The 25,920-nt window shown below is 49.6% G+C and overlaps 1 protein-coding gene across 1 annotated transcript in view; it reads right to left on the bottom strand.

The window, feature by feature from the left end:
• Positions 1-6,054: 6,054 nt before the first annotated feature.
• Positions 6,055-25,920, bottom strand: part of GCGR (glucagon receptor) — a 46,592-nt gene continuing 26,726 nt past the window's right edge. Inside the window, exons 2-14 of the mRNA XM_044420032.1 lie at positions 21,989-22,130; positions 21,792-21,888; positions 20,310-20,417; positions 19,837-19,958; positions 19,582-19,688; positions 17,081-17,234; positions 15,966-16,125; positions 12,596-12,656; positions 12,286-12,355; positions 9,084-9,172; positions 8,594-8,732; positions 8,435-8,476; positions 6,055-7,040 (exon numbers count right to left, since the gene is read on the bottom strand). Of these exons, the coding sequence (XP_044275967.1) occupies positions 6,729-7,040; positions 8,435-8,476; positions 8,594-8,732; positions 9,084-9,172; positions 12,286-12,355; positions 12,596-12,656; positions 15,966-16,125; positions 17,081-17,234; positions 19,582-19,688; positions 19,837-19,958; positions 20,310-20,417; positions 21,792-21,888; positions 21,989-22,042 (1,515 nt within the window). The 5' untranslated portion in view covers positions 22,043-22,130 and the 3' untranslated portion in view covers positions 6,055-6,728. The remainder of the gene's footprint in view (positions 7,041-8,434; positions 8,477-8,593; positions 8,733-9,083; positions 9,173-12,285; positions 12,356-12,595; positions 12,657-15,965; positions 16,126-17,080; positions 17,235-19,581; positions 19,689-19,836; positions 19,959-20,309; positions 20,418-21,791; positions 21,889-21,988; positions 22,131-25,920) is intronic.

The following is a 25,920-nucleotide window of genomic DNA, read 5'->3' as shown; positions in this document are numbered from 1 at the left end:
ATGGATGCTGCTGCCAGTGAGCTGGCTTTCTGTTCCAGCCAAGCATCACCTGTGTTGATGCTACGGGAGATGCTGGGATGCCATGGTTTGGCTCCCATGCTGCTTCACAAGTGTGACCCAGCATCCTGTGCTAAATCAGCATGCTTACTGAAAGGGGTCATCTGGTCCATGTACCAAAGACAGACTATTGTATTATTAAAGCAGCTCCACTAGTGGAGGATATATAATCAGCCTCAAGTGGACAACTCTCTTGTACTGCCAAGTCTCTGCCTTGAAGAGCTCGGGGCAGCTAGCAAGGCTTGTCCAATTACTCTACCCTGTCTTTTTAGACTTCTGTGCAGCTTGATTTAAGTCGTTTCCAACTGGAAAAATTAACTTGTTTTTTCATGTAAGAAAATAAATCTGCAAAAAGAAGAGTTTGTCTGAAAACTCTGGTGATCAGTTGACCCGCATGGGTTGAGGGAAGTGTTTTTATAGCTAAAAACTGGACTGATAAAAGTCTGGACTCTTTTCCCACAACAAGATCAAAGAGAACATTCTGCATATTGTAAAGTTCAGCTTTTACCTCACACAAGCTGAAAGACTGAAGGTCCTGCAAGAATGTATGCAACAGGGGTGGGGGTGGGGGTGCTACTGTATACCCATTTAAATCCCAAGCTGTGAATCCAACTCGTCATCTTCTGGGGTTTTGCCAAATAAGTCCCTGACAAGTGAAAGAAGACACCTGCAAGACTGTGTACAAATAACACATTCTTACCCCTCCAGTTTGCTCTTTGACACATCTTATTTAGGACACTACGGAATAGATATACTTAGGAATACTTTGAATAAAGGAATGTGAAAAAAAAGCCATAATGACTTCCCCCCCCCTTTGTCTTATTGATTGCTCTTCTCTGAACATGTTAAATCTTTCCCTTTGCATATAGCCCTGAGTGAAGGTTTGGGTTAGGGCCTATAGCACAGGCCCAAAACAAACTGTTGGTGTGCTGTGGTCAATGCTATTGGCTCCAGGATATATTTACAGTCCATGTGGCTGGAAGTCAGTCAGGCCCTGGGTGTGGCTGAAGGTGTAGAAATCACAGCATTATGTTGCCTCTCAAGTGATGGAGAGAAAAACAGTAGATCTCATGTTTTGGGAATGAAGGGCTGTTTTGAACGAAAGCAGTGTGGGATGACATGGGGAAGAAGCAAGCTGGAGGCAGGGGGGTTATTGATGCTAGGCAAAAAATTGGCTGTGTGACCGTTACCCATTGTTAAACTGAGTTGGGGTGCATGTACTGTAGCAGTGAGCCAAGTGCTAATTTGGCAGCGGCTTTCCTGTAACGTGTGTGTGTGTGTGTGTGTGTGTGTGTGTGTGTGTGTGTGTGTAGGGTAGCCAGTCTTTGGAGTTGCACACTGTAGGGGAGATAGGGACTAATTCCACAAACAAGAGGATTTCCTGGTTCCTAAAACTAGCTCACAGGGGCTTAAAAGTCACATGCTGCCAAAGCGTCTTAGGCAGCTGCACAAAGTTCCATGTGACATAATTAGACTCCTGTTTGTGCACTTCATTATTTTATTACATTGCATATGGATTGTGCAAAGAAATGCATATCCATGTAGTAAAATGTCTGTCATCTTGCACATGTATATATACCTGTTCCGTGGTTCACCTCCCATTTCCCTAAGCTCTGCAGGCGTTGAATTTTCTCATCCCACATCAAGAAAAGTGTACAGAGCTTCTCCTGGTGTGTCTACTAGGATGCACTGGCCGAAAGAAGTCACTGAACTAAAAGAACTGAATTTCTGGTCCTCCAGCCATGGGAATTCCAGTCATAGGTGTGGAGTGCTGCAGAGGCGAGCTGTCAGGATGCTTGCAACGGAGATATGGAGAAGCCACAAAATCCATTTTGGAACTTGATTCCATGCTTCCGAACATGGTGCAATTCTGCTCACATCTGCTGGAGGCTTCCAGCTTTGACTTGGGGTGCCAAAACCAAGGAGAAAAGGAAATTTGAGGGTTTGTGCCCACCACTGGTTATCATGGGAAACCAACAAGCCGCTGTGTGTTTAATGATTTTTGCCGTGGGTGAGATGTATAGGGTTAGTAGCTGTTTGGGAGGAGGTTGTCTGCCATGTTTCAGAAAAAGTGGAGCAGTGGTTTTTGTACTATGCACCTTTGCATTTCTAAAAAAGAGTATTCCCAGTAACATTTTTATTTCTTGGCAGAAAATGACGACATTGCAGATAGTTGCTCCTTTTCAGAGGATAAATTCTGTCAAGTTGAGGGATAAGTACAGGAATTCTTGTGGAAGAGAGGCCTTTGCATTTCAAGTATCCAAGAAGGGACATATTTTGCAATATTGTTTGTGGTTCATTCTTTTGTAAATGAAAGACAAAATGGCAGGTCCAAAGTGAAAAAAGGGCAAAGTTTCAGAAGGATAGCTCTGGTGATTTATGTGGCAGGGGGAGTTCTCAAACAGGTGTTTCACTGTTTGACTGCCATTATTTCTCTGTATAGGTTTTGGGTTTTTTTGAACAATTAGTATGAAAATATAACATAACATAGAGGTCTCTCTAGACCAGTGGTTTTCAACCTTTCCACAGCTGAGGACCAGCAAAAATAGGAAAACCACCCTAGGGATGGCTGAAGCAGAAACAAACAACACCATACACATAATACAGTACTCTGTGTATTAATTTCCAAACACAATACCGAAAAATGAAAATTCTCCAATATAACCAGAAACCAAGCAACAAAAAATGCCAAAGAACAAAATACTGAAATCGGCATGGCGTGGCTCCCAGCCAGCTTCCACCAAGCTGTCTCTCCCCTTCCCAGCCTCCCCAGTGCACCCCCTGTGATCGTGATGCCAACTGAGGAAGAGGTGGTGGAGCAGAGCCCGCCCCCCATGCTGGTCTGTGGCAAGCTGGATCAGCCCCTCACAAACTGGCAGGAAATCTCTCATGGACCAGCGCTGGTCCCCAGACCAGTGGTTGAAGACCACTGCTCTAGACAGCACTCTCTGCAAAATCTCAGGATAGCTGCATGGTGTCAGAATGCTGGAATGTGTTAATACAGGCCTGGACACCCAACACATGGGCCATGGTATTAGGATAATTGAAACTGGGTTTAAGGCTTTCTTCATCTTGAAGTTTGGTGGCACTGGAAGAATGGTCATCCTACAGTTCCCTCTTTGCCTTTCCACAAAACACAGTGATTGAAAAGCTCTTGCTGAAGATGCCCTATGCTTAGGCGAACCTTTGAGTCACTCAACCCCTCTTGTCTCATCGACTTTTAGAGAAAGAGCAGTAAAAGATTATTTTTTGGGGGGAGGAAAAAATGTCTCCAGCCAAATTTGCAAGCGAAGCTTTGTGTATGGCTCAGCTTTGGTTCTGCTCACTTTGGAGCCTGCTTCACCTTGGGAAGCACCGGAAATAGCCTGACATGTTAACATTTTGAGTTAAGGGGAAGAGGCTCGGGGGCATCCTCTGTGCTCCCTTCTACAGCCCCTCCATATGCCACCTGTCCTCTTTTTCTCCAGCAACATATTGGAGTGCTGTCCCTGTGATATCCTTGTCTCACTCCCAAATTCCTTCCACTGTTCCTGACTCATAGTATTCTTTATCAAAGGATAAGCCAATAGGTGCTCCTGAGTTCATTTTTGTAGTGCAACCTGTTTGCTTCAGTCAGAATCCAGCTCTTGCCCCAGGAGACAGGATCCACACGTTCCCAATCGGAACAATCCACCTCGATAGTCGTCAAAGGACCGTTTCTCAGATCAACCAGTTGCATTCTGCCCTCCCTGAACCTTCAGGGTGGTTTGCCCTGTGTGCAGATGCCTTTCCAGTCTTCCAGTGAACAGCATGAGCACCATCACTGTGGCTCTGTGTTTATGCTCATGTTGAGGAACTGGGGATTAGAGAAGGTGGCTTGGTCAAGGTTACACAGTGAATCTAGGGCAGGGAGTGGCACCCAGCCCTCCCAAGGTGAGCTCAACTGTGGGGGATTGCATCAAGTATCCTCCGCTGCTTCAGTGCTTCTGCTCCCCTTTCCCCGCTCCATCTGCCGTAAGAGAAAAGTGCTTTTTCTCAGTACGAATGCAAGAAAAGCCACACTGCTTCAGGCAAAAGGCCAATCTAGTCCATTGTTCTGCTCCTACAGTGGCCAAACAGAAGCACATGGGAAGCTCACAAGGGAGACATGAAGACATACACCCAGTTAACTCTTCTTCATTTCCCCCACAACTGGCAAAGTGCTTCTGATACTGAAGATACTATATAGCCAACACGACTACTAGCCATTGGTAGCCTTAGCTCCATGAAAATGCCTCTCCCTCCAAAATGGGGTAGATGTTGTCTATGATGGAGATCCCTAAAGTCACCTTAATGACGGGAAGCACTAAGCAAAAACGGCTTGGCCAAGGCGAGGCAAGGAGTCTGTGGTGAAAATTCGAGCAGAAGGTGTTTTTGGCTTAAAATAGATCCTCATCTACAGAGCAAAGGATGCAAGAAACTGCACCAAACCACAAGTCCATGGCAGGAAAGTGTTTTGCATGGGATGCAGACCAGGAAGGGGACAGGGTCAGGTGGAAAAGTTGGGGAAGCAGTCAGGAATGGGGAAGAAATGGGTGCATATGTGGAAAGGTCGAGAGAAAGCTGAGAGACCCAGTGCAGTTTCAGCTGAGCATGCAGGGAAAACTGCCCCCCCCCCCCCCCGATTCTGACAGACTGTGGAGGCTGCTTTCCAGAGCTAGCAAAGCATCAGAAGTGGAGAGCTACGTGAGGCCTCCCTTCCCAGTGCTTGCCACTGGTAAGTGTGGCTTCGTTTTCTGGTAGTACCAGAGGTGGCCATACTGATCTTAAATGTAGCTTTGGGGCAGGGGTGGGGGGTGGACAAGAGGTTGATGGTTTCTCTCTACTGTTTAATGCTGCTTTGTGGGGATTTTTTTTTCTTTTTGTATATGTGAGCTAAGAAGGTGGTCCATTGGCCATCCCATACTGCAGTAGGTGCTCTGTTAGCATACATTGAAGTATCCATGCATGAAGTTACTTTGCTGTTCAGAAGCCCCTGTATTTGCACATATGCTGAAAATCTGTTTGGTTTTTTTTTTAATTAGGCATTTTTGTAACGGAAGGGCTTTTTGATGGTGTGTTGCATGCTTAAGGAAGTATTTTTTGCTCAGAGATGTTGAGTTCGGAGCCTTAACGCTTCCCCCAAAGTGTTATTGGAACTCCTCTGTGCCTATTCTGGAGAGCACAGGATCTCGGCACTGAAATAACATCACGTAGGTGCGGGAGGTGACAATTACCTGCTTGTTGCAATAGTTCTAATTTAAAGTTGTTGCCTTCCCTGGCTCCCAGGAAGATTAGTACTTCTGAAGGACGGGGCTGGTAGGGCACCTGCTCCCATCCATGCTGGCAAATGTAGTGCAGCCCAGTCCCTAACTGGGAGAAGTGGCTCACAGCAGCGGGAGGCACTGTCCACGTTCCCACAATGCATAACACCATTTATTGGGTCCTTGATCCCCAGAACATTGGTGGTGACAAACGATCATACAGAGACAGAAACGTGGCCCCTAAGAGTTTGCACTGCTGTCACACACTTGGAGTTACAGAGCAAGCCAAGAGAGAAGGCCTCTGAGGACCAAAGGAAAGGGCAGGCCCCCCTTGCAGAGGGAATGCCCCAGCTGCGTACTTGGTTGATGGTACCTCTCAGCTGAGTGGGCACTGCAGTTCCACAAAAAGTACTGCACTCTTTTTACGCTCCACAGGCAGCCCTTCCAGAACCACTGCTTCCAAGGTCTGTGGGATACATTATTCCTTCAGGAGGCACGGCCACTGCTTCCCCAGTGCTCACAAGGCTTTGTTGGAGAGGCCACAGCTGTCTTCCCCAGTGCAGCGTCCTGGACAGCAGTCCGACACATCTGGAGAGTGCTAGGTTGCAGAAGGCTGGGCTCTACTGACATTCATAGCAAAGGAAATCTGAACTTGCAGAGACCTTGTTCTGCAAGCCCTACACTTGACATTTTATAATTAGAACAATTAGATATATTGGTCAGTGCTTCCTTTTTTTTGGCCAAATTTTGCATCAAGATAGTACCAGGATTGGGAAGAGAGGGTGGGGAGAATGAAAGAAACAGGGGAAAGAGCTGATAACTCTGAATATATCCCACCTCCCGACCAGGAGGAAAAAATGCACAGACCTTTCTATGTGATTTTAAAACATTTTAGAAAATACTGCCGACACCTGCTTAGCTTGTTTGCTGTAACTATAAGGGCCAGCTCTGAAAAGAAAAAAATGCTGAAACTTTCAGCCATTCTGAGTTTGAACAGTGCTGATCATGGCACAGTCCCTAAACCATGCAAACCTTTGCAGCCCCCAGCAGTGGTACAAAACCCCTTCCGGCACAAGGTTTGTTTGGCAGGCACCACCATCGGCTCCCTGAGAGGGCTCAGCACTCCCCTGTCCCGGGCTGCTTGGCATCAGTGGGGGCCCCTCCAAGGAGCACTGCGCATGCAGGCAGTCCCACGGGGACTTGCGTGTGTGTCTCACACCCAGAAAAGGACTTGGCAGCATCCTGCCAGCTTCAGGCCGCTTGGCAGAGGGCAGGGTTTCCAGTTACACGCCTCCTGCCGCGTCTCCAAGTCCCGGACTGCAGCCATCCTCCTGCCAGGGTAGTGTGGCTGTCTCAAGGGCAAAGAATGAGAACAGTCCCGCAGGACAGCAGCAGATGGGTAAGACATCTTCAGAAGTTGCTCTCGGTTGTGTTGTGGAACTCCAAGGTGCCCGGGAACTCAAAGCAATGGTGCCGCTCACCCATCGTCAAGTTCTCACTGGCGCTACAGCCTGTCCTCTCCAGATACTGTGTGCTAGTCTGTACAGTCGCTGGGCTGCGGACCAGCCCATTGAGGTAGCTCCCGACCAGCTTGTGCTTCTCGCAGGTGCTGGCACTCCCATTGCGGATGTTGAGCGTGTGGCTGTACGTGTGCTTATACTCCTCTTCTATGTCCCGGCCAAGCTTCCAACGCGTCCATTTCTTGGCAAGCTCTGACTGTACCTACAGAGATGAGACACCCACGGGAACAGTTTTGCTGTTGTTTTTGTGCTGTATATTTATCTTATGGCCTGTTTGCACCAATAAATGAACAAACATCTCATGGAGAATCAGTGTGGTTGTGGACTGGGGACCTGGGCGATCCAGGTTCTAGTCCCCACTTGGCCACGAAGCTCACTGGGTGATCATGGACCAGGCACTTGCATTCAGCCTAGCCTACCTCACAGGATGGTTGTTGTGAGGATACAGTGGAGTGGAAGAGGACTGTGTAAGCCACTGAGGGTTCCTTATGAAATTAAAAACAGGCAAGATATAAACGTAGTGGAATGATGATGATCCGCGTGAGAAATACAACCAGAGCTAACATTTTAAGGACCAAAGCTGCATGTTGCATGCAAGCACATGCATTTCATCTCCACTTACTGATTTTTGGTAGTGTGGGTGGGTGGGGTGAGAGGGGGAAGAATGCAAAACCATTCCTCCACCTGCTGCTTTTGGGGTGTGACTCCCTTCCCCCTTCCTTTGAATCCCAAAATCAGCATGAATTAGGTTTTTGCAAGGGTGCTATGAAATATTGGAACTTTTTGGATGGGAAATGCAGCATGCAAAGCAAGGGTTAAGCACCTCCCCTCCTGCTGCGGCTGTTTCTTCTTTCAGTATCGCCCTTCTCCCAAAACTGTGTTTTCACTGCAATCCAGGAGTGCACAACCTGCAGCCCCAAAGCTGGCAGGACTCCACCCATTTTTCTTCACAGCCCCACTAGGCTACGGGGTGGGGAGTGCAGTATGCTGTTCCCTACCTTCCCAGATCAGCCTTTTCCCACAGCTGTTTGAGACGGAGAAATGGCTATCCTGATGAAAATTGCTGCAGGATGGGGGAGACTTTTGCCCCCACCCCAGTGATTCCTAGATCTCAGGAGCCGGAAGGGGAGGACTGCGTGTGTAATGAGAGTGCATCCATGTGCATGTTACTGCTCCCACCCAGGTCAAAGAGCTTATGTACCCCCGGCTATAAGCAGCAGCCGGTTGCAACAGACTGGCCCGGGAACAGTAAACGTGGCCAGAAGTACAGCTGTACTTGTAACAAGATCTCAACACTGCATCTGCTCTGTTGACCCAGTTCCAATTATACATACTACGGCTTTGACTGTCCCTAAAACTAGACCACTTTGTAACAGGGGAATGGAGCTGGGCAGGGTACCCTGCTCCGGCCATATTTCAAAGGACAACACATCTAGTTCCTGCAGTAACTCCAACACCATTCAGATGACTCCAGAGGGAAATCTTGTTCTCTTGACACCAAGACCATTTCGGCTGTGCCCCGTATTTCCCTCGCCCCTGTGTGGTGCACTGTGTGGTGCACTGTGTGGTGCACTCGCCCCTGTGTGGTGCACTCACCTCCTTGTTCACAAAGCAGTAGAGGATGGCTACCAGCATTCCCTAGTGACAGAGGAAACGCAGTTAGGAGAAGGAAAAATGCTACCCAGAAAGATCTGCCTCTGCCCACGGCTCGTGTAGGAGCGGAGCCGGAGGAACCACAGGCTTCCCCCGTCTCACCTGGAAGGAGCTGAGGAAGAGGTCAAAGAAGAGCTTGACGTAGCGCAGCGTGCCCTGGGCGTGCTCGTCAGTGACGAAGGCAAAAACCACTTCATGGATACCCAGCAGTGGGATGAGTGTCAGTGTCGACTTGGCCAGCCTAAGTGGGGCATTGGCAAATTAGAACTGCTTGCGAGGGAAAGGCACCATCACCCAACAGCCAGCCAGAGCCTCCCACGGGCTCCCTGGCCAGTGGAGTTACAAATGGGCCTAGAGCGGGGAGGCAGGGATCTGCTGGAAGCATGGGGAGCGCACATGAGTGCCAGTCTGGGGACCCACGGATGAATGTGCCAGACACCAAACCCCGTGGAGGTGACGGAGGTGACTGCAAGGTGCCCTGAGCCAAGAAAGATCAGGAGGTCGGGGGTACTCAGTGGCAGTGCATATAAAAGGTGGAACAGAATGTTCCCATCCCAAGAAAGCCATGGCCCTCTAGGGCAGTAGCCAATACCGGAACTTGTAGTCCGTGTAGCGCATCTGGTGGGCACGGAGTTTGGAGACCAAGATCTGAATAATGCGGATAAAAATGAAGAAATTGATCTGAAAGAGAGAGAGAGAGAGAGAGAGAGAGAGAGTGGGTTGACTAACAGGCAGGGACTGTTATGGGATATGGATGCACTACTAAATGCTTGAGCATCATTCTAGGTTCTGTTGTTGTTGTTGAATTCCTGAACAAAGCCAACACGGCATAATGGTTAGAGTGCTGGACTGGGATTTGAGCGATCTCAGTACAAGCCCCCACTTGGCCAAGAAGCTCACGGGTGAATTTGGAGTAGTCACTGACTTTCAGCTTGGCGTACCTCACAGGGTTGTTCTGGATAAAATGGAGAGGCACGGCAGGCCACCTTAGATTCCTGCATAGGCAGGAAAAAAGGCAGAATATAAATGAAATAAATAAATACCCTGCCTAATCTCAGTGTTTTACATGTATCTTCCTGTAGTTTCCCGCTGATCCCCTAACCCTTAGCTTTACTAGTGCATTTGGATTAATTTCACAGGATATTAGTGGGTCTCTGGAATGTATACATGTTAATAATGTTTGGACATTTGAGCACTTAGGAAAAGTGCTGTAGATGAGTATTTACCCTGTATCATTTGCAAGTGAGTATTTAGTGTAAGAGCTCCTCAGGTGTGCTTCAAGGTGAGGCTTTTATTGTGCCATTGTCTTGTCTCATTTTTGGGATTTTTGGGAGGACCCACATGGTGTTTCCTTCCTCTCATAACCCTCCTGTGTTTTCCCACCATTTCCTGTGTCTTTTTCCTAAATGCGGAAAATCCATTAAGGAAAAGGACATGGGATTCCAGCACCACAAACACTTTATCTGGAAGCACTCCTAGACTTTGCAGTTACGGCAGGGGAGGGGAGGGGAGGGGAGGGGAAGGCAGCAGTAGCCAGGGGTTCTTTGTATCAGTGTGGACGGCTAGGCCAGCTGCGGCCCTGTCAGGGCAGGACCATCCTTCCTCAGTCGTCCATGCACTAGTGATGGCCAGGCTGGAGTGGCCCAGTGCACGTGGATTACTAGATCACCTTTAAAGACAGTTAGGAGATCAAGCTGGTGCACCACTCACTCGCTCAAGTGCTGGTGGAAGCAATTGAGCCCCTCCTGCATCAGCTACGCTGCTGCCGGGGACATTCTGTGCCCAGCTGAAGTGCTGTTTTTCCGCTTTCGAAATTTTAACGGTTGAGGATCAAGTTACTTGAGGGAACATCCATAGCAGCAAACCTGCAGACTAAAGCCACTTCAGAAGCTCTGCTTACATGCCGGGTCTTGGAACAGCGTACCCCAATCTCCACGTGCTTTGGCCTACAACTCTCATCAGCATAGCCAATGGCTGGGATGATGGGAATTGTTGCCCAAAACATATGGAGAGTCAGTGTGGTGTGGTTAAGACCACGGGACTGGGAGTCAGGGGATCTGGGTTCTAGTCCCTACTCTGCCAAAGCGCCAACTGGGTGAGACTTTGGGCCAGTCACAGACTCTCAGCCCAACCTACCTCACAGGGTTGTTGTTGTGGGGATAAGATGGAGAGGAGGAGACTGATGTAAGCTGCTTTGAGTTCTTTGAAAAAGAAAAGGGTGGGATAGAAATCCAATCAATCAATATGGAAGGCACCACATTGGCAGGTGCAAGCAACGGTTTCCTATTTGTGTCACATGGTATCGATGAGGGCGAACCTGGCTCTATCTTTGCAAGACTTTAAGAGCACCTTTAAAATTCAGCTTTTTTTATTACTTGTTCTTATATTGTAGGCTTATTGGGCTGCCAAATGGAAATAATTATAAATGTGACTCAAAGAATTTTAATATTTCTACTAAACTAGACATTTTAAGCTCATGTTTCTTATCAATTTTTTTATTGCAAGTTAATTATAGTTTATTAGAAGCCATCTTCAAATGAACCTTTTTATCTTTAATGGTGGCTTATACATGTATTAAAATAACAAAATATAAAATAAAATAAAATAGTGAGATAAAGTGGGCAGTCATTTTGGGCTTTAGACAGAAGGTGGCCAACTTACGGCCTTCAAAATGCTTTAGTCTGCAACTCCCAGCATCCCTCACTATGGGCTGTGCTGGCTAAGGTTGAGGGAAGTTGTAGTCCTTATTTATTTATATTTATATATATAAAGCTATACAGTGTATATATAGCTTTTCCAGGCTGTTCTTTAACAACTACTCTCAGAAAGGTGTACAACCATTAGAAACAACATAAAACATAGAAGCACTAACAGATCCACAATAATCATAAAAATTTAGGTAAACTAAACAACAATTAAGCAGGCAAATACATTAAACCAATAACACATAATGTAATAAACGATTAATCCACCACAAGCCAATCATCGTTTGAATAAAAACAAATATAAAATTGTAACCTCTTATTCAACAGTTAAAATAATGGATGAATAAAAAGGTTTTAACCTGGCACTAAATGTATAAAGCATCAGCACCAGGCACACCTCCCTGGGAAGCTGATTCCATAATTGGGGTGCCACAGCCGAGAAGGCCTTTCCCCTCCTAGCCACCTTTCTTACTCCTTTTGGGGTGGCTCACAGAGAAGGGCCTCCATAGATGATCTTAGGATCCGGATAGAGGAGGACGCATTCCTTTAGATATCCAGGCCCTAAGATATCAAAAAGACCTTGGCCATTTTTATGCTAAAACTGAAATGCCCCCTGCATCTGGTTTGTTTCAAGAACATACAGCAAGAATGGGGGAGCTCTGAGCCATGGAACCTCTGTGACCCCATGTCCCTGGAGACTCCTAGACAAGGGGAAGGGTAGAGAGTGGAGTCCTCACCTATCTTAGATAATGGGGGACCCCTTTATGTAGCACCTCACTGATGCCTAGACGGGGGAAATGCAGGGCAGGTGGAGCAGCCCCAACTAAAGCACAGGGTGGAAGAATGCTCCCCCACTTGGCACCTGGACCAGCGAGGTCAGGGTGCAAGCTGGAGTTCCCAAGCTCCTGCCCCGATATCATTCTGCCTGCAGAGAAATGGGGAGGGTATATCTGCCTCCTGAGCCACCTGAAGTTCCCAGCCCTGACATACAGAGATCAGAGGCAAAAGACGATTCCCCACTTGGCAGCTTCTTGGACAAAGCAGCCATTCTGGGCTGACTCCACAGCAGAAGGAACTGGTAGAACTCACCAAGATGGCCAGGAACACGGGGAACCGCAGGATCCACCAGAAGCCCATGTTATTGTTAGTACTCCAGCATCTTGAGAAAGAGAGGAAAAGACGAAACAAAGGTGTGGGCAAGGCAGGTCTGGCTAAGCACACGTGTCCCTGCTCTCGCTTGACCATCCCATGCTCATGAATGGGGCAAGGCGCTCTTCTTGCATCCCAAGCCTCACATGAATGTTGCCTGCTAAACTGCTTGCCTGCCTGCTGGTGGCAAAGGCACTACAGAAACCCGGACCATGTGCATTGCCCTGGTGTATCGCTCACTTGAACTTACTGGATATTTTCGTAAAGGAATTTCACCGTCACCCACGGCACAATGAACAGAATTGGCGCTCCTGGGAAAAGAGAAGATTGGATTAGACGAGGAAGAACTGGCTCTCTCTCTCAGGCAGAAATTAATCTAAGACAAGCTGCCGCTCTTGGTGTTGCCCAACGCAGATGTAGCGGCAGCCCGCAACATGCAACTTGGAGGTGAGAGGCCAAGGGTGCTTAAAACCTGGAGGACCTGCAGCCAGTCTGGGTGTGTGTGTGTGTGGGGGGGGCTTACAGTGTCCCGGCCAGACTTCCCCAGCCTCAGGGCCTCCTGGCATGCTGTAGAATACAGGCTGGGGAAGGCTGCTTGTGTGACCAGGCCAGGCCAAAGCATCCAGAGATGTGCCACTGAAGCAGACAGATCCGTGTGCCAATGGATGTGACCCAGTTGCAAGAATTCACCATGGTGTGATTCACATTTTACAAGTCATTTGCAGATACATGATCCTGACCCAGATCACATGAGGGCAGGGAGTCTTTCATCTTTTCCCCTCATTGCCATCCTGGTCCAGGCTGTTCTCTGCCTCATACCTGCTATTTGCAATGGGGAAAAAAATCGCCTATTTGCCCCAGTGGATGCTTTCCCCCCAATGTGAATAGACAACACAAACCCCAGATCCAGATCAGGGCCTCAGTGGGAAGCAAACAGTTAAATCCCCCCAGTGCATGCCAGGTTCCCATTCCCTTGCCCCCCACATGCCCTGATTCATGTAATTAATAAAAGCCAATCATGCAACGGATAATTGGCAGCTTCTCATATGGTCCCATTTCTCCCAGGTTCAGTGAACTGTGAGATCTTCCAAGAATTTCCAGGCAAGCCCTGAATGACTCGGGGTATCATTATTTATTAGGAAATCTTTGAAAGAAAACTAGAAAAAAATAGTGTGTTTGGAACTGCCCAGAGAGCTTTGATTTTTGGGTAGTATATAAACAAAATAACTGACTAAACATGCTTTAAGAGAAATATGCACAAGGAGGAAGAATAGAAATCAAAATTCCAAGGCTGTGTACAGAGAAAGTTTTCATAGGTCAGACGGTCGTATGGCAGAGCCACTGCTGGTCACAGCCCAGTTATTCATTTCCCCGCTTCTCCTTTTGTCTCTGCTCAAAGAGATGTTGCACTTTGTTTCTGTACCGCTTCCAGAATTGGTTTGACCTGCATCCACGGGAGGGTGGGGGGAGATCAGGATCTTTGCTACAGGCGACAAATGACTGTCAAGCCACCTTCAGTTTTCTCAGAAATGATCATCTGTGCGTGGCCTTAGCTGCAACGCAATGCCCAGATCCATGTGGAGTCGCTTACCCACAGGGCCAAATGTTGCTAGGCATGGCAACAGCCGCTGCCTAGGACAGCCGTGCCTCCTCCCGTGCCTCCCCAGTAATCTCTAGCAATCTCTAGTAAAAGGGCACACATGAGATGCCGTCATTTCTCTCAAGATATCACTTCTCCTGATGCAAATAGAAGCCAACTACCTGAAGGAAGGCATTGGGCTAAAAATCGCTTGAGAAAAAAAGGGCATTTTGATCGGAAATGGCCTGATTCCCCCTTCCTAGACTCTCATGTGACCTGGAACTTAACTATGCACTGGCTTTTGCATGTCTCAAATTTTCTGATGTAGTTCTTGACCAGAACAAATATCTCACAATGTTAGCAATGCATCCTTTGAGAGAAAATGGTATATTTAGACGGTGACCCTATACTGGCTTACCTGAGAGTAGGTCCTATTGAATTCAGTGTTGTTCACCTCTCAGCTGATATGCATGGGAGTGTTGCGTAGACATATATTGTTAGAACTGTGTATTCTGGGGTAAGTAACACCCACCTTTTGACAGAAACTATATTTATAAATTGGTATTTAAATGTGTGTGTTTTTAATGCAGTTCTTCCCCCCACCAATTGTGGATTAATGAAGGAACAGGATGGAATGGGTGCCCTGCAGGGGGCTGCTTGCAAAAGTGGTGCATTTTCAGGGTGGGCAAGCTCCAAGCACAGGTTATGGAATGTGCTCCCTGGAGAGGTGCACCTGGCGCCGAGTCTATATTCTTTTCAGCGCCAGGTTAAAACCTTTTTATTTAATGGCTACTTTAAAAATTAATTTTATCGTTAACAGTCACTTTTTTGTTTTTCTATATTTTTACTGTACTTGTTACTGTTTTATTGTTTTAATTCTACGTTGTTAGCCATCCTGAGATGCCAAGGCATGTGGTGATGGCATATAAAAGTTCTAAATAAATAAAATAAATAAAAATACATTTTTCTTTGTTTGCAGGAAGGCACAGAGAGCAGATAATGGCCATGCGGCACCCACAGTGACCTGGTTGGCTTGATCACCACAGCCCGCGGTGGTGCCAGGTTGCCATTTCAAGTCCTCACTGAGGCTCATCACAATGTCCAAGCCTGGTGAGAGTCAGTCACTGAGGGGTTAACAATCCGCCCCACAACCCTACAATAGCCCATGGGTTCTGCATGGTTAACCACCCAACAAGCTACGATCACCAGCTTCAGACATCACAAGAAGCTGCGCCCAATGAGGGTAATTTATGCAAATCAGCCCAGCACAAACCGAGCATGGATGGGGAGGCTAGCAAGCCACTGTGGCGTATTAACCACAAATGTGGTTTGTGATGTGCAAATGTGTGTGGCTCCCAGAAAGCGCAAGGCAACTCAGTAGCATATTGTCAGGGGGTTGACACAGGCTGGACCATATCTGGTCTTCAACCCAAGGACAAGGGCATCCTTTCAATGCCTTCTTTTAAGGCAAGAAACAGGAAGGCTGCAGAGTCTGTGAGCGCTCCAGGTCCCATCAGCCCTGGCCCATCTCTCAGGACTGGTTCCTTCTCCATGTTACTGCAGCACAACACCCCTCCCCTCGCCCAGCCCAAGAGTCCCACCACCACCTTCTTCCTCAGCTCTCACCTTCTGCATCCTCCCCACTCCTCTCTCACCATATAGCTTTTAAGCAAATCCTGACCAATCTGGAATCACTGCAAAATCTGACCAGTCAAGATTTTAATTAAACCATCCACCAAAGTGACCCAGCAAGGCACCCAGAATTTAATGAAACCACACACCGAACCAGTCCAGAAGGGCACCAGATAGTGGAGCACTCGGGACCACCTTCCCTAACTTGGCATTCTCCAGATGCGGCCCTTGTAGGCCTCATCCAGCATGTCCAATTGCCAACAGGTGGTGGCACATGAGCACCATTCCCTGCCCGTCCTGTAGCGATCTCCCCATCTCTGTCATCCCTGCTAAGCTGATCTTGCCATGTTCCCGTGAAAAGGACCACCATCCTTCATCCTGCTCCGTGCGCCAGCCCTCTAATACTCACCCCAACCAATGCAGAGGTAGAGGGTGAAGTAGCTGCGCTCGGAGAAGACGGCTAGCACGAGCAGGTTGTGTAGATAGATTCCTTCCACCAGCAGCCAGCAGTAGTTGGCCACGATGCCATACTGCATGAACACCGTAGCTGTCCGACACCCTGCTGCTGCCTGCGGGGACGGAGAGGAGTCCGTGAGAAGACAGGGCAGCCCGGGAACTTTTGGCAGGCAGGAAGCCCTCAATACTCAGGCCAACTTTTCACATAAAAGGCTGTGAAGCTGTTGCGATGGAGGGCAATTTCCCTTCAACAACTCCCACTGCTTTGTGGCTGGTGCTTTCTAAATCAAAGTTCCTGGAATGGGAACTTCAGGCGTAAGCAGCAGTGCAGCACCAGACAGAGAACTTTCGGCGGTCTTAATCCCGCCTTGGCAATGCTCCAATGGCTTTGTTCAAGTTTTGACTTGCCGCTTGCATCGAAAGGCTTGCGGGAGAATGATGCTGGGTCCCATATACATGAATGAAAGTGGATGTGAAGCCACTGAAGTTTGCAGAGAGTACTCTGTGCAGATGATGGTGGCAAGGCTTAACTGGAACCAGGACTTAGCCCCTGGATCAACTTTCGATTCTGCACGGGCCTTCCTGACAGACAGTTCATACACAGAACAGTGCCAGGCTGCCTCGTGCTCGCTCTGTGCATGACTGCTGTTCACTCATGATGGGACGCAGCAAAGTGACCGAAGGTACATTGTTGGCAGCTTCCCACTAACTGGCGTTCTTCAGAAGTGTTGGATGGCGACTCCCAGCATTGGCAGCCAGCGCTGCCAACGGAGGAAGGCTGAAGTGGGGTGACATTTATATTATGCCTTAGTTTAACCCAAAGTGACTTCAAAATAGCTCTACAGAAGCACCCAAACTGTTTTGGTGGCTCCTGGGACAGCAGATAAGGTTAGCCCCGTGCCAAAACACGAAGTGATGTGACCGAGAACCAATGGGTTACTTTGCATCTGTACAGGGCTGGGGAGGCAACCGAAACTTGCTGCCTGCTGATGATACGGAGGTTAGCCCAAGTGCAAAAGGGAGGGAGGCAGGGAGGGAGGGAGGGAGGGTTGGGAAAGGCCACTTCACCTCATCCGTCAACCAAAGGCCCACGTTGTAGTCGTCGATCTCCTCACTGTAGCGGGTGTTGAGCAGCATGTCGATGATGAGCACCGAGACGTTCTTCAGGATGAAGGAGACGAAGAGGTTCATGTGGATGTAGTTGCGCATGCAGTGCAGCTTGCTGGGGAGCAGGGAGCCGGTCAGCCAGGCCCGCCCGTCGTGTAGCGCCCCCCTCAGCCTTTCCCCGCACATCCTGCGCCCTGGTCGTAGGCTTCCCCCACCCTGGACCCACCCATCGTAGCCACGGCGTGCTCCACCCTGGGCTCTCCCCTCCTGCTCGTAAACTGAGAATCATCCTGCCCTTTTCTCCTCATAAATCCTCCGTGGGATTCACGAGAAAGCACCAGGAGGCTCCCAACTGGTCATGGAGCCCCCTTACCAATGGACATACAGTACCTTTCCTTCCTTCCACTGACATACTTACACACCCACCAAGCCACATGTTCTCAGCACAAACACTCAGTTATACACAGCTGTAACTCATTTCAGTTCCGCTTAGAGTAAGCCCATACTTCTCATTTCTTAGAGGCATTCCTTCCTACCACGGGAGTAAATTTTATCAGTCAAGATGGCATGGCCAAGATCCACAACAGCTGTGTTCTGGCACTTCCCAAGTTTGTTATGGTCAGCCTGGAGTGGCCCACTCAACCGAACCGCACTGATTCCATCTTCACAGAAGCCTCCCTTTCACAATCGTTGCAGGTCTCTGCTAAAATTAAAGTGCAGGTGACCTGGATGCTGGCAGAGCAGTGCTGACACCCTGGCTAAGGTCATCTCAAGGCCAAGCACCTCCACCTAGGAGCCTACCTCCTAGCAAACTGCCTTGGTGCTTAAACAATCTAGAATCTGTCTCAGAGCAGAGGATGAGTTACTGCCAGAAAGTCAGCAGACAGAAAACAAGAGGTTTTTCTTGAAGTGAATGGTGGAGCTCTGCTTCCCTGGGAAAGGAGGTTCAGGGTCTTTTCTCACTCATACCCGTGTGCAGAGTGGCTCATCCACAAAGTAGGGAGAGCTTGATGCAAGCGCCAAAGGAGATCGCACCACGGTCTTAGGACAGGCACCAAGGCATAGCTCTTCCCAGAAGCAAGGGAAGAGCTGGCAGCCACTCGGGAGGGTCTTCAAGGAACCAGGTAGGCAGGTGAACACAGGGCCATGCTAGCTGGTTTGTATTTTTTGTTTATTTGCCATTTGCAGCTGAATTGTCACATTAAAACCAGGCAGTGCTTGAACCTGAAGCAGACGCCCCCTTTTTCCATTCTGCACCTTTTGGCTTGAATCCCTAATAAGTCTTTTAGCTTGTTTTCCTCGAAACCCAAATTCTGTGCTTTGGGGATGCAAGTGGGAAGGTTCACGAGGGGAAGATCACCTGACTGATCACACTCATGCTGATTTAAGGGCCAGGGTACATATAACTTCTTGTAAACTAACCTGTGCTCCCTTAAAGACACAAGGGGGCTGCAGAAAAGCCCAAAGCAGGGGTCTCAATTGGGATCCTTGGCCACTCATTCCCAAGGGACCAAAAGCACCCAAAGACTGAGGGGACTGGGGTTGTTTTACTCTTGGCAGTGGCAGCCAGTTCCAGTTTTGGCAACACTCCAACCAATCTGGGCCTGTAGCCAGGATTCCTGCATGTGCCAAGTTGCCACAAAAATAGCTAACATAGTTTGCACCCATGATCCTGATGTGTATATCAGCTAAGCTTGTGACATGATTAGGGATCCACCTGGATCTCCCCACTGGACCAACATAAAATAATCAGCTCGTGGTACAGAATAATAATGAATATCCAATTGAACAAATTCATTTAACATTCCACTGATAAAGCTGCCTTTTCTAAAAACAACAACAAAACAGCACATATCATTTATGCCTTTCACTGTCTCCAGTGTGGAAGGGAAGTAGCATCTCCTCGACGTGGGGTGTGATAACAAGTGTACAATAAGGCATTAATTGTACACTTGTTATTTCCTACGCACAGTTGTTTACAGTTTTTTTAGATTAAGTCATGACCCTCCAATTTCACTTAAGTTTACACTTTCTGGGAGTATTTTTAGGGCAAGAAAAGTGGGATATTTTTTCCAGTGGTGGAAAGAAAACTATTTTTACTTGTGTATTTGTGCTATTCTGCTCTATCACAACACTGGTCGCAGCCCAACACTGGAAAAGCAGGAAAGAAAATGCTGCTTGTTTAGTGTTCAGATCTCAGGTCCACAATGAAATGCAAAGTACATACAGAGGATTAACAGAGGATTGTGTAGAAAAGACAAAGGTGAGATGCCATCTCACATCTTTTCAGGTGGACCACCCACATTTTAGGTAGGCATCAATGATTCAAGCCTAACCATCCCACTCCTCTTGTCTCCATCTGTAAAATCATCTCACCACCTTCAAAACCATCCTCTTTCCCACTTCAGACATGCTGCCACCAGTCACACGCCCTTTTCACTCCCAGTCCAGTCCCAAGATACCTGAAGCCCAGCAGGATAGCCAGTGCAAGGAGCAGGGCACAGAGGGACACCGAGTAGCCAACTGTGTACATCACCTTGAAGCTACCATAGATCCTAGCAAACTTCTCCTGCAAAGAGAAAAGAGAAATGTGGAGAAATTGAAGCCTAAGAGGGACTGGACTGATCCACTTCCCAACCGTTGTCCAGGGTCCCCTCTTGAATATAAATAGAAGCAGGATGAAGCCCCTAAAATTCGTTTAAGCCCTTTGTGCTCACCTGTTCTAAGATGGTCCCGTTGTCCATCACACATTGCCGGGTGTCACGCAATGTCTTTCCTTCAGGATTGGTTATCCACTGTCCATCTGGGCCACACTTTTTGAATACATGGCCATTCTTCACTGGAGGCAGGACAAACATAGTTAGGATAATTGTTCCCTATTCTAGGAGTGAGTAGATTGCCAGATGTTTTGGACTTCACCTCCCAGAAGCCCCTTTCACCATGGCCAGTGGCCAGGGATCTACGTTTGCCCTGCCCCACTCCACACCGCAGGCGCGCTTGCTCTGACCTTAACCGTCGGTTGCTGTTTCTCTGCTCCCACCAGTGCCCACAACTCCTGGTCCCTTTGGCTTCCCTCCTCATCTCTCTGGACTGCTCCCCACTTACTACTAGACCCCTCCTGGACCCTCTTGCTGTGCCCCTACCAGGCACAGTCCCCCTGCAGCCGCCTCCTCCCTTCAGGGTGACGCACCTTGGTCGTACCAGGGCAGGAACCAGGGGCAGGACACATTGACAATGCTGTTAGGCTGCGCATCGGGCCAGCACGAGAACTTGTCGAAGGTTCTGTTACAGACCAGCTCTGAGCAAGAAGAGAGATGCATTATGTGACAGTGGTGGGCATCCCATGTTGCATTTGCGTGTGTATTTGAGAGTGTGTGTGTGTGCACGTGTGCATGCATGTGCACATATGTGGGAAGGAGCTTGTGCTGCCTTGCTGCCTACACATGTTGCTCTTTCTGTAACTGAGGGACTCGCCCTCAGCTATTGACCCTTGATGTTCTGTCAAGGAGACCCTCCAGCAGAATTTGTCCTTGGGACGTATCTATACTCCAGCTCCACATACATGCGCAAGCACACAGCTGCCTTGTATTTGGCGGCATTTGAAAATTCTGAATCAAGACAGTCTCTGTAGCCATGCCCCAGGTCAAGTCCAAACATGCAGGCAGCCGTGTGAATCGGTGTGCGCGTGCCAATGTGAATTGCACGTGCCCTTTGTCAAGTGAAGGGGTCTTGCCCATCCAAGACCGAGCCGCTCCAGATGGTTGCGTTACACAATGTACCACTGCTTGAGAAGTCCATCAGCATCACAGCTGTGTTCAGAAGGGAGTGAGAAGCCAGGGAGGTGGGGCAGCAGCAAAGGAGATGCAGGGAGGCTGGAGGCATTCAGGATGCAACTGGACAGCCATCTGAGAGGGGAGGTGTAACTTGGTGTCCTGCACTGAGCAGGAGGCTGCCCCCCGGCCCCTTCCAGCTCTACTCTTCTGTGATTCTGCATCCTGCTAATCGAAACAGCCGTGCGAGCCACTTCACCATGGACAGTAATTCATTTGCAAAGCTCCCCCTGCTCCATCCTCCCTCAATCCATCCAGTGGGATCCACTGCCCTGAAATGATATTTTAGTATCCCTTCCCAAGGGAAAGAACACGGCTTCTTCTCCTTTGCTTAAGCTGATTTATGCAACATCCTTTCCTACACCGGCAGGTAGCTGCTCTGCCCCCTCAAGTGCTCCAAATTGTTGTCCCACGGCCACGGGTGCTGGCATGCACAAAGGCGTTGGGATTCTAGCATAAGCTGCCCATTGCTTAGCAGGGAGCCCAAGCCTAAACAAACAAACAAATGGGCCAGAAAAACAACCTGGTGGGAAAGCGGACTGGGTTACCCTTTTAAATGTTTTGGCCAGCCCAAGAAACATTGCTGCCGGAGGTGGAGCAGCAAAGGGGGCCCTCCCCACCCCGCAACGCCGCAGCCGAGGTACCCGAGGTGGGAGATCCCTGTGGCAGCAGTCAAACTACAGTAATAATGACAGGCTACTGCCCTTCCGGGGGAGGGGGAGCCTTGGCCGCTGTAAAGGCAGGGCCTGCCCGCCATCCCTCCCCAGAGGGCCATTGCCCTCCCGCAATCTCCTGCGATGTGGCCCTCAGCCCGTGCCCCCTCCAAGGGGCTCTTGTCTTACCGGTCGGGGGCGGCAGGAGGCTCATGTTGCGGTGGCACTCCTCGCTGTAGGCCTTCCACTTGTCAAAGACGATGTCTGTGACCTGGGCGGAGGGGGCCTACGGAGAAGGGCGGCAAAGGAGGACCGGCATGAAGCATGCATGTGTGTGAATCTGGCCCGGGCGGGGAGCAGGGGAGGAAGGAGGGCCCGGCCCTTACCTGGAGGCACAGCAGCAGCACCAGGAGGATCCCGGCCGGGTGAGGGCGTAACATCCTTCGGCAAGGCTGCCCGGGCACATGGGGATGCCCCCGGGGCCGCTGGCTTCCTAGAGAGTATCCTGGCAGTGCTTGAGGAGGATCCCTGTGAGGAGTAAGTGGGGGGGAGAGTGAAGCCGCTCGCTCGTGCCTCAAGCTCGTCGCCGTTCTTCTTCAGGCTCTGAGCTCCTGCACCCTCCCATCTCCAAGGCTGGTGACGCAGGCCGGGGTAGGGTGTGCTGGGCCACGTCCAGACGTGCGTTTGGAGCCAGCAGACGATGGACTGGCAGGGACCAATGAGGAGTCAGTACGTCTGCGGTGGCCTCCCCCTGGTCAGGTGCTTGGGCCTGCCGGCACTGCGACCCGGCCTCTGGTTGGTGCTGGGCCGTCTCTGGGCCCCGCTGCAGCCGAGGAAGCGGCTGGCTCCCAGTCCCGGGGGCTGCTTTAGACGCCAGAGGCTGTAACCAGATCCTGCCTGGGGGCTGCTATTTCAGGGCTGGCTCTGGATCCCTGCCAAGTGCCCAGCGGGACATGACCCACTATGTAGCTGCATGGGGACTTTTCTCCTCTCGTTCAGCCCCTCGGAACACCCGGCCAGCCTGTGCCTCCCATACCGTGCTCGCTCACTCGCTTGCTCATTCGCTCGCTCGTCTAAGGCTGTGGCAGGCGCTGGGGAGCAGAGCTGGACAGTACATGAGACATTAGGCAGGAAAGCGGCCCCACACCTTCTCGGCTAAGCTGTAAACAACTCTCCTGGGGAAGCTGGTTTGCTTGTGAGGCAGGTTGGATCGGCCAGTTCTCCATGGGTTGCACCTTCCCCATGACGGCCACTGGTAGACCAGCCCCAGAGGAATGGATGGGAGGCAGCTAGGTGCCCATGTGTGCACAATGAAGGTGCAGGAAGCCAAGGGCACTGGAAACCACGTGTCTGGGGACCAGAAAAAGGGCAGCGCAGCAGTGTGCCGGGGTGCCAAAGTTGTGCTGCTTGGGGGACCCAGCAGAGGGCAGCACGGCTGTGCAGGATGCAGTGTGGCCAGCAGTGAGGGCATGTGGCAGCGAGAGCAGCTGGCGGCAGGTTGTGTGGGAAGAGGGGAAGCGTGCCTGCCCTGGCATGTTTGCAAAGAAGGGCTGGCAAAGCAGGGCACGCCGAGGGCTCCTGATCCTGGCTGGACTCTCTGTCCCCATGTGGGCACCGGCTGGTACATTCCATCACAGGGCTGGTTCCACTTGGTGGCATCAGCAGCTCTCCTGATTCAGAGCTGACTTCTGTTTCCCATCGCCCGCCTAGTCCCTGCCCAAGGAGACATTGCATACGGGGAAGCACGGGCGCGAATACACCAGCACTGTCTTTGGCCTGCTTACAGTTCCTGGGGGCACAGCCCAGCTAAGGCCAACTGGCAGTTAATCATTAATGCCCTCCAGATGAGCCCGGGGACCATGCCATGTCCCAGCCCCTCAGCCCAGACCTCACCCACCCTCTTGCCGACAAAGGGCCCAACACAAACTCTTCGGCCAAAAAGTGAGGCTGTGCTCCGGAGGGCGGTTGGGCAGTGTGCCATGTCTGCAACCCATCCAGGGTAAACTCCAATGCACACAATAGCTAATTCCTTCAATCCCCTTCTAATCTGGTTAAAGGGCTCCTGAATGGGAATGTAGTGCTCCTGACAAACAAGCTATTCTTGCCGCATGCCTTGGAACAACAGGCCGAGCTTGTGGCATCAGGCATTGCCGGAACTCTGCTGGGATTAAGGAAGTGCTCTTCAGCCGCCCCACGAAAACAGGCGAGAACACGTGGCCTGGAATGCAAACATTCACCCGTCATGCCCTAGAGCGGGCGCAGGAAGCAGGCACTTTCAGATTGGCTGGCAGAGCTCTGGGCAGAGGGCAGTCCCGCTGCAGGGGTTCTTCCTCCCCACTGCTTAACCACATCAACAAGGATGCTCCCTCCTCTACCACCACCTCTTTCAAGACCACGCTTCTTAATCCTACTACATGCACTTCTGTCCCATTCCCAAGAACAACAAATCACATAAAGCCAGGGAGCCTCAAGTCTGCTAAAGGGAACAGCCCCTCGTGGGTCCACTGGCCTTGTCCTGTAGTCAGTGGTGCAGCAAGGTCTGGATCTTGGGGCTGAAGTCCGAGACCCCACAGCCAAGGGCTGCCCCAAATTATCACCTGGAAAAGTGGCAAGTCAGGAAGGCAGCAATGCAGCAGAAGCAAACTCCATTTTATTCCTGTAGTCGTGATGAGGCTATGATCTAAGGAAGGCTTCAAGGCGCAACTCCACATGCTCAGAGTATTTTTTTTAAAGCTCTTAAGCTTTTCCCTTAATCTGAAGTATCAGGAGAGCAAAAGCACTTTTACAGCATGGGATGATGACAGGAAAGCAGAGAAGAAGAATGGATTTTTGGTATGTGATTCGTGACTGAAGCCACGGCCATCTAGAGTGGTGCTGCTGGAGGGGCAGGAACAAGACCATTAGGACGTCTAAAGTTACCCAGCTGCACCGCTGCTTCCATTACTCACTGGAGAACAACAAAAAGTGCTCTCCAGGGACACCCACATACACGCACAGATTATTTATTATTGTGAGCCGCCCTGAGGCTTCGGTGAATGGTGCGGCATAGAAGCCTTCTAAATAAATAAATAAAGGATCTAGAACACGGCCCTGTTTCCCTCGGTCAGGGTGCTGACAAGACTCTCGAGGCAGGAAGCAACTGCAGCCTGCTCTAGATAGATGGGTGCCTGGCTCTAGATAGATGGGTGCCTGGCAACTGACTGAATGAGAGCTAAGAAGCTGAAGCTCAGTCCAAGCAAAACCGAGAAGCTGCCTGTGGCTGATTTTTCTGTCTGGCTAGATGGAGGGTGCTCCACCTATTCTTGATGGGGCTCCACACACCCCGGAGGAGCAGGTCTGTAGCTTGGGTTCCTCCTGGAGTCCTCTTTGTCACTCATGGCTCTGGTGGCCTCTGTGGCATGGAGTGGCTTCTACTAGCCTTTCCTGGTGGCCCAGCTATGTTCCGATCTGGACAGGGGTAAAACTGTCTAAGCTCTCCAGGTTGGATTACTGCAATACATTCTATGTGGGGCTGCCTTTGAATACGATTCAAAAGCTGCACCTTGTGCAAAATACAGCAGCCAGATTGATAAGAGGGACCAAAAAGTCTAAAAAGATATAACAATGATACTGCCCTTCTTGCATCGACTCCCTGTATCTTTCTGATTCGAAGTGTTGTTTTTAATGTATAAAGCTTTACACAGCTTGGGATCACAACACCTGATGGAGCAGCTCTCCCCGCATGAATCACATGTTTATGACATTGATCATCTAAGATCCTCTGGGTGTTTCTTCTGAGGGAGGCTCAGAAGGCGGAAACAAGGAAAGAGACTCCTTAAGGGCGACTCCTGCCCATCATGGAACAATCTCCCCAGCAAGGCACCCCTGATCCCAACACCATTATCCTTTCAGTCCCAGATTAAGAGTGTCCTCTACTCCCAGCATAGAGTTTTAATGGAATCTCTTATTTTACATATTTAATTAAAGCATTTTTATGCTACTTTTTGATCAGAATGGATCTACAGGGCAACTTGTAATCGTTTAATATTGCAGCAAAACCATATCAAATGGATAAAAGCAAAAAGAGAGTGCAAATCAGTGACAATCAGCCCACAGGATCAGCACAGAACTCACTGGGCCCTCATGGTGCTGATCAAGTGGTTTGGATTCTGTGCTGTGGCATGACTGAGCGGCATACAACTGTTTTAAATAAATAAATAAATTCAGACTTTTTAAAGAATTTAGGATTTCTTTAGCAGGGCAAAGTATGGCAATGGATATGGAAGCCTTCACTGTATGTTGTATCTTTGTACTGCTGCTAGTTTTTAGCTTGGCTTTT

The sequence above is a fragment of the Varanus komodoensis genome, unplaced genomic scaffold, assembly GCF_004798865.1.
Source record: "Varanus komodoensis strain SLA01 unplaced genomic scaffold, ASM479886v1 scaffold11, whole genome shotgun sequence".
Lineage (NCBI taxonomy): Eukaryota > Metazoa > Chordata > Lepidosauria > Squamata > Varanidae > Varanus > Varanus komodoensis.
The sequence above is the reverse complement of the archived record's forward strand: the minus strand, read 5'-3'. Positions and strand labels throughout refer to the sequence as shown.